Below are 8881 nucleotides of genomic sequence, written 5' to 3'. Positions count from 1 at the left end.
TCCTCTTTCCCTTGGTATCTATAAAACCATAGGCAGCACAAGCTGAGTATATGATATCTCAGCCTGTCAGAGATGTTCCAGTTAAGACAGAGAAGAAATACCTAAGCTTTTCCTTCCCATGAACTTTTACTCCTTCTACGAACATAGAAGGAATATCAGGAGCTATTGCACATCATGTGATGACAAGAATGAAAAGAGGCAAATCACAGAGATGTTGAGCTTGACATCTACAAACCACTGAACAATTATCAATAGCCACCTACTTATCTCTGTATTTCTTTTTTTCCCCAGATTTACTGAGATATAATTGACCAGCATTGTGTAAGTTTAAGGTGTATGATGTGTTGATTTGATACATTTATAGATTGCAAAATGATCACCAACAAAATGTTAGCTAACTACTCCAGCATATCACATAATTATCCAGCACCTTGTAGATGAACCTTTTGGAAAATATTTGACCAAACCCCCGCAACCTTTCAATTGAGCCCAGCATGAAAATCCAAGAGCGATATTGGATGTTCCTTCCGTGTGCCCCAAGCTGCTGTCCCTGCAGGACCAGGTGCCATGAATTAGCCCTGTTCCACATCTGGTATGCCTTTTCCTCTGGGTCTGGCTGCCTCCAAGCCTGCATGGGAGGTGATCAGCCCTGCCCGCATGACTTGCTGGTGTCAGCTTCTCTTTTCTCATGATCCTGTCCTTCTCTCAAGATTTGGTCCTCTATGGCACAGGTGATGTGCCTGTGTCAGTGAGCTTGGGGAAGCTCTGGAGTGGTTCTCCTAGTCTCTCCTGGCAGAGAGGAAAGTAAATTAAAACACTGAGAGGTGAGGGGACTGCCTGCCCAGTGACTTCTGGGTTTGATGAAAAAAGTGTTCAGGAGTTACAGTTGCTGCAAACAGAATTAGGGCATTAGAGAAAGTGTCCAGTACCCCGCCTTGGCAGGGGAGACAGCTGTGGCCCTGCTCCAGAACTGAGACATCCCAGACATAATTTTACATTTAAAGGGACAGATTTGTTTTGATTCTGCAGGAAGTTCTGGGGTGAGAGGGAGGTAATTTTTTAACAGTTCTAAAATGTCTAAGTTCACTTTGGCTCAGGGTAAGAAGTGGCATCGAAGCCAGGGCACAGCTGCCTGAGTTATTGCAGAAATGCCCCCTACCTGCCACAGACTTCACAGGACGCCTACTAAAAGGGATGGATTTCGTCTAAGGACATGTGAGGCTTCTTCAGCACTTAGCACCTGCACCTGCCTGTTAAGTACTGTCATTTAAGTGATGAGAATCCTAGTTCCCAATTCAGATTGTAATTCCCTCACCCAAATATAACTCCCAGGTTACTTCTTTTCGGGGTGATGTGACCTATGTGTTTGCCTCATTTTCCAGCTTCCCCAGAAATGGATCTGGCTTTAACCAAATGGTCTTTCCCAATGTCCTGAAGTTTGAAGGATTTTCAGTCTTATTAAAAGCCCATTTCTCTCTCTCCCCCTTGCAGGACTGAGAGTTTTATAATGAGATTTATCCCCAGGCACTGCCCCTCACCCCCTTCCTAACCCCATCCCACTCTCCGAGGGATTGCTTAGTGGCCCATTGCAATTCCGGAGTTGCTGGGTTGGAGACACCCCAATAGGCGACCTTCCCACCCCCACCCCACCTCCCTCTCCCAGGTGTCCCATGTGTGTTCCTCCAGCACCACTGATTAGAGACTGCTCCATCATTCCAGTCCTTCAGGGAACACCTTGTTTCAAATCTTGGTTTCACTGCTGAGCAGGAACATGACTTGGTTAGGTCCATTAATCTCTCCGAAATGAAGTTTCTTGATTTGTACAGTCATAATATGACTGCCTCCTCTAGATTAATGTGAGGATTCATTAGAAAAATAAAACCCCTAGCCTTGTGTGAATGGATTGCGGGGTAGGGAACTAAAAGTACAGACTCTAACAAGGAATTTTTTAAAAGGCATAAACTAAAAGGCAGGAGGTAGGGGAGCAGCTGGAGGCAGGCGGGTAAAAGTATAGGCTATGGACTCATTCAATCTGAGTCCAAACCCTAGCCTCTCCTCAAAGGAAGACTTTACAATCTAGGGAAAGTTAATTACCTGCTTTGTTCCTGTATTTCCTCCACGGTGCAGATGTAATAAGTGCCTGCCTCACAAGGCTGTTGTGAAGATTAAATAGAAAGAGAAAATACACATAAAGGATTTAGTACAATGCCTCACTCTTTTAGTGCCCACAAAAACAGCTATTATTTTCCATAAAATGTAGAAATGCAAGAGAGGAAATTACTCTAAATATTAACATTTATTATCTCTATGTGATGTGATTAGGACTCTTTTTTGGTTTTTATACTTTTCTCTAGTTGTCAAAGTTCTGAATTGAACTTGTGAGTTCCATTTTGAAAATAAAACTATACACTTCACACATTTATGAGTCATGATGCAGTGATGTCCCCGCCCTATTAGATGAAATAGTGGTATCTGTACATTTTGTAATTCCCATTCCCAACCCATAATATTTTGTTAAAAAGATAAAGTACACTTTTCCATGAATGATTGTATCACAAGAATCTTTAATGTTTACTTTAAAGTTTACTCATGGTGGGGTTGTATCTGTGTTTAGTAAAGTGTGCCCATGTTGCGCCCCTTTCAGTCCACATCACCACACTCCACATGGATGTTTCCTGTGCCCAGGGAGATCACAAAGACAGGGGTCTTGACTTTTCTCTTGGTTAGGCCAGCTTTTCTGGGGAGTTCTTCCAAACTCTCCAGGACCAGTCTACCCAATACACATCCTCCGTTCCATGTAAAAGAATAAGATGGAAAATGTCTCAATGTATTTCATAAGTTTAGCACGTCTCTGGTACAAAAAATTCAAGAAAGGTAGCACAAAAGCAAAAGCACCAACTGAGCTTACTTATAAACAAACATGCATGAATCCTACACTCTACCTAATATTACTGAAATTAATACATCATTGCATTAAAAGGTATAAAAGCACTGTACTGAAAACTTAAAAGTTACACGTGAAATACTGCACTGTAAATCCTGAATACTCTAATGTCCCACCCCCACCCCTCCACCGCCCTGGTGAGGGGCAGAAACCATCCATCTGCCTTCAGACCTTGCTAGTCCTCGGAGACACTGTTGCGGGGGCAGTGGGCAGTGGGGTTGGCCTCCCGCAGGGCTCTGGCCTCTTCCAGTGCTTCCCTGTAGCGGGAAGGCCAGGCCTGGGGGTCTTTCTTAAAGACCCTGGCCAGGAACTCCATGATCTGCATCTTGGTGATTTCACGGCTGGCACGGGAGCCCCAGAAGAACTCGTACTCAGGGGGCTCGACGTGGGGGACGCGCTGGTACTTCAGGTAGTTCTGATGGACGAACTCCTCGGTGATGAGCTTTCTCACGTCTCCGAAGGTGGAGTGCTTCTTCCAAGGCCTCAGCCCTAGGATGCGCAGCACGTTCCAGACGGCACTCTCTCGGGCGCCGCGACCCTTCACGTAGATGAGGCTCAGGATCATCAGCAGGAGGCCTGTCATCGGCATGCGGTTGCTCAAAGCGACCCTGTCCAGCTCCTCGGGCTCCAGAGCTTTGACCAGCGAGAACTCCATGGTGTGTAGGCTGGTCAGCCTCAGGTGCAGCCCGAACACCCGGGCGAGGATGAGGCTGGTGCGCCGGAGGATGCTTCTGCACCACTTCTTGTAACTGCCGATGACATCCTTCACCATGTCTGGGAACCAGATGATCATCCTCTTCTGGTCCTTGACCAGAACGTACCACATGAGCTCATGCGCCTTCTGCACCAGCTGGGCCGGGGCCGGCGGCGCCGGGCCGGGCTGCGCTGCGCTCGGGGCCTGGTGGGCGCGGCCATCCTCCGCGGCCTGCTGCAGGGCCTTCGGGTCTCCCTCTTCGCTTGGGGCCTGGGGCGCCGGCGAGGCCAGAGGGGCGTCGGTCGGGCCTACGGGAGGGCTCTCCGGCCCTGGGAAGATCGCGGCCTGAGACGCGGGCAAAGAGGGTCCTCCGGGAACCCCGGGGCTGCTGTGCACCTCAGAGTTGGAGGCCTCGGCTGCAAAGTTGAGGTCGCACACATCCTTACTTTGTTCGGACATGTCTGCTCCGTCCGACAAGGGAACGGCCGCCGAGTCCAGGAGCTCTTCGAGTCTGCGATCCCTCCTCGGACTCCTAGAGAGGAAGTGCGCGTTGCTACGCGCGGCGCCTTCCGCAGCGGCTGAGCAGGGCGGGGCAGCGGCGGGACGGGCCAGTGCGCCTGCGCGTCCGCGGGCCTGGCAGGCGGGAGGGCGGGTGGGGCGCCTGGCGGGAGGGAGTTGGGGGTGGGGGTTAGTGAGTCCCCGAGGAGGGTAGAGGCTCTGCTAGAATATGGCATCAAGGATCACCACCCCGACCCCAGGCGTCCTGTTGGGGCTAAGGTCTTGGAGAGGAGGGGGCGGAGATGGACGAGCACTGGACAAGGAGCAAGTTTAAGGGGAAAGATGGTAACTTAAGCTTAGGAGATGTTCAATTGGGTATATCCAGAATCAAGTTAAGAGATGAGTCCCAAAGCAAGACCTAGGCTGGTGTGTCAATTTGGCTTTTGGACAAATGTGAGAATGTAAACTGGGAGAACAGTCAGGATTGCTCAAGAAAATGTGTAAACTCTGAAAAAGATGTGGGAGATTGGACTTCTGAGGAATAGTAATAAAAATTGATTGATTCCCTACCAAATCAAGGGTTATAAATGAAAAATGCAGAAGGTAGTCAATCTGTGTGCAGTGGAAACTTTCTTGAAGGTAATATACTAATGACGTTCTTAGTGTTTTAATGGTCATTGATTTTGGTTTTCCACTTCCCTTGGATGATTTTGATGTAATTTTTAATTTGTTTCATTAGGATCCCATCACACAGGTTGCCGTATTTATTAGCACAGACTTGTATGATGGCTTTCACCCTGTTTGTCCAGGATCTTCCTTCCCCTTATGACTGCTGCAACCTCTACATTTGTTCCTGTGGAAACTTCACCTTCTCACAGGACCCCAACCCCACCTTTCACAGAAACTGACTGGTCCCATGTTGGCAACCACACCCAAATCCCTCCTAAGACTTTTTTTTTAAATTAACATAGGTCCCCTAGATTGTATATGTCAGACTTTCTCAGATGACCAACGACATGAGATGTAACATATTGGTGTTTTTTTTCAATTTTAGAAAACAAATCTGCAGTGGGCAAAGACAAAGCTACACTCCCAGAGAAGCATCCTTGAAGAAAGGAATAGGTGCAGGAACCTCTGGATCCAAGGTTCCTGAGGATGACCAGCAACCCTGGTCTGAGCCAATGTGGTCTTTCAACCCTTCCTGGGTTTCCTCCAGCTGACAGCTTCTTAAGTATGCCCTCCTGAGTCTGGTTATTGTCAGTTGAAACCCAAAGCATATTTACAATATTGTCTTGACATTTCTAGAATCCTCTCTTTATTTGCTTATATCCCCTTTCTCATTTTCCACTTTATTTTTTCTCAGGTAGATTGACTTCAAACGGTCTTCCATGCTGTTTTTCTATCTTTGGATTTTCATGCTTGTATCACCTTTAGCAGGACCATTCCCACAGCAGTCCAATAGCACCCCTTATCCTCTTACTTCACGAGGATAATTCCTACAGATCATTCAGATATGTCTCAGTGGGATTCTTTTCCTGTTCATCATTTTCCTCTTTAATTTATAGATTTCTATTTTTTAAAAATATCTTACAGGGTGGTGTCAGTTATATTAGTTTTTTTTTAATTATGTAAGAATGACTCAAATATATTGATTGCCCCCATTCTTCTTAAACTCGTCCTCATTTCTTGCATTTTATCTCCTCTAATTTTCTTTTTTTTTTTTTTTTGCAGTACGCAGGCCTCTCACTGTTGTGGCCTCTTCCGTTGTGGAGCACAGGCTCAGCAGCCATGGCTCATGGGCCTAGTGGCTCCACAGCATGTGGGATCTTCCTGGACCGGGGCACGAACCCGTGTCCCCTGCATTGGCAGGCAGACTCTCAACCACTGTGACACCAGGGAAGCCCTGGATATTTATTCTTTTTCTAACTGTTTGGGTTAATGGTTGTGTTCGTTTAAGATTTTTTTAATAATGAAAATGTTTGAGCCTATAATTTAAATCTCAGCTCAACTTTAGCCATGGACCATAATTTTGCCATTGTGAGATTATGAAAATTAAATCCTCCTATTTCACCTTCCTAGATTTAGGAATTAATGAATTAATGGTCACAAGCTTGAGCACAATTAACACTTATATAGAAAAAGTAGGAAAGCAACTTTACAAACAACAATTTTAAAATTATAGGAGCTCCTGCTGCTGTGGGATAACAGAGCTCTGGCCAGAGAATTGCTTGTGTTTCAGCTGCTGCCTGAGTTGGACTTGTTCTCATTTTAGTGAAGTTTCCCATGGCCAACAGTAAACTCCTACCTCTGCCACAGCTCACTCCACACCTTTCTTTACTGGGAGGGTTGTTTAATACTATCCCAGAGCCTGTGGACTGGAACCACTATGAGGGATTATACTCAGAGGGTTTAAAACTTTAGAATTGATGCCAAGTTTGAAACCAAGTAAACCCCTAGTGCTGCTCACCATTGGAGCCCAACTGTACACCTGCTAATGTGATATCATTTTCTTCCAGGAAAAGATCGGCTGAAGAGGGTGCATTTCTCAACAAAAAGAAAATCCATGGAGAGGGGGTGGAAAAAAGTAAAGCTTGGGATATCCCTTAAGTAGAGAAAGTGCACCTGCAGATGTGTCATGGGAGAGGACAGTAGCTTGGTGGCTTGATAGTAACACCTAATAAGGTGTCTCTCCATAACCCAGAGATGCAGACCTTCAGAGAGATAATATAAAAAGACAGATGACAACTGTGGGTGGAAGAGGAAGTCAGTACTCATGAGGCATCCAAAACTTCTTTAATTCAAGGGTCAATATTTGGGTCTGGAGCTCCAGTGATGCCTTGCCTTGCCAAATACTGTCTAATTTAGGCCCACTGGTTATCTTCAGGGTTGGTGCTGTTCGATGTGGGCAATAAGTCCTCTCAGGGCCAGCAGCTTAGAAGCAAAGGCCTGAAGGTTGCAAAATATCTCTCCCCATAAAACTCATGAAGGGCCACTCTTTAAATCAAGATTCTTTAAATAGAAGTTCCATCGATGCAAGAACTATATGGAGAACTTTTAACATAAAATATTCTAGTGTGGACAGTTTTGCTGGTGGGTTGCTTCAAACTCTGTAATGTGGAAAAGATTACACAACTGTGGAATAGGCTGTTCTTGGCAGACTCAGGAATAGGAGGAGAGGCCTGTCCTGGCACTGGTTCCCATAGCGAACAGAGGGAGGGGGGGTCACCCCAGAGCCTCCCGTGGACAGTGTACATGCTCACAGTGCAGAGGCCCAGAGGCCCCGAATGAAATGTGAATCCTTCTGGCTCTTTCCTGTCCACATAGGCAGCAACCCCACCTTGGAGCCCCCAGAGGGGCCCCAAATGCCTTGCAGGCCAAGGAATTGAGACAGAGAACTTACATTAATGCATTCAGCAAATATTGAGCAATGTCTATCATGTGCCTGAAAGATTTGCATTTTAGAAAAGTAGCTCAGTCAGGGGAGATACCAATCACATTGGGACTGTTTGACAGGCTGGCCCCTTTTAATTAGAAAAGCATAAGAAGTGAGGACAGGCAGTGCTGCTGTCCGCAGTTGGGAGGGTGAGGGAGAGGACACAACCCTGGCCCTTCACCCCTTCAGTCTCCCTAGTGGACACTGTGCATGCCTGTCCAACTGAGGCCTAAAGACACCTCTGCAACCGGAGACCTTCTAGTCCTGTCCAGACCCACAGTGCAGCCTGCCAGCACTCAAGGTCTAACAGGGTCAGGAGTGTCTTTTAGAAAAGTCAAATGGAATCAGAGTTAAGTCTGGAGTTGGGGGCAGGTAGAGAAGCAGAGGCAGAGAGACCAATTAGGAGAGTTTTCACAGGAATCCACTTAAAAATGGATGATCGCTTGCATTTCATCTTCATTATGCAACTATTTATGAAACACTACATCTCAGTTATTTTGCCTGAGGAAATAAATGAGAAGGAGAGACGTGGTCTCTGCAATCCACAGTGAGGAGAAATGGTGGAGAAAAAGGGCCATAAGCAAATAAACAAGTTAGTAATTAAATAATCATTATGCATTATGTTGCCATACATATCTCACGAGGCACAATGTTGTTGCAGAGAATAGAACAGAGGCAATGGAGGCTCAGTAGGGATGTAAATAATAAGGAAAGGTGAAGGGAGATGGTGAATACCAGGAACCACTGGGATCCTGTCTCAGGGTGGCTGGGATTGAGAAGTATTGTGGATCCAGGATATGAAGGCATCACTTCCTGAGACTATTCAGAGAGATGTACCTGGGAAGAGGGAGGGGTCGTGCCCAGCAGGTATCTGGGTATGTATGTCTCAGGAAAGATGCCTGGACTGACAGTAGAAGTTTGGGAGATAAACATGGTAAATAGCACCACCTTGAGAGACTGTCTAGAGCAAGGTTCTTCAAAAAGAACAGTCCTGGCATGAGAGTGGGACAATTTTTCATTGTGTGAGACCATAATGCACACCACACAAGTACCAACATCTGAACACCTCTGTCCCTATCAACACACATATGAATGCCTACTGGACATGGGAAAAGCAAAAAAGAAGTGTAGGAAAAGAAAAAGAAGATACCTTCCCCCTACACAGCCATAAACCCTTTTATGGGCAGTCTGGTCTCTAGTTGAGAACCACTGAAAATTACAAGCAGGAGTGAGGAAAGACAGAGCTGACCAAGAAGCCCAGGTCATGTAAGCCTGTTTCCAGACTATCATATGACTTTTCTCATTGGACCTG

The 8881-nt window shown here is 46.3% G+C and overlaps 1 protein-coding gene across 1 annotated transcript; it reads right to left on the bottom strand.

The window, feature by feature from the left end:
• Positions 1-2544: 2544 nt before the first annotated feature.
• On the bottom strand, positions 2545-4196 carry NDN (necdin, MAGE family member). Its single transcript, XM_032624870.1, has one exon. It carries the CDS (start codon positions 4095-4097, stop codon positions 3120-3122), a length of 978 nt encoding a protein of 325 aa, XP_032480761.1. The 5' UTR covers positions 4098-4196; the 3' UTR covers positions 2545-3119.
• Positions 4197-8881: the final 4685 nt, after the last annotated feature.

This window comes from Phocoena sinus, chromosome 2 (genome assembly GCF_008692025.1).
Source record: "Phocoena sinus isolate mPhoSin1 chromosome 2, mPhoSin1.pri, whole genome shotgun sequence".
Lineage (NCBI taxonomy): Eukaryota > Metazoa > Chordata > Mammalia > Artiodactyla > Phocoenidae > Phocoena > Phocoena sinus.
This window is presented reverse-complemented; position numbering and strand designations above follow the sequence as displayed.

What these genes read in the sequence shown, in the direction of transcription:
- NDN (XM_032624870.1), bottom strand. Translation starts at nt 4,097, where the DNA reads ATGTCCGAACAAAGTAAGGATGTGTGCGACCTCAACTTTGCAGCCGAG.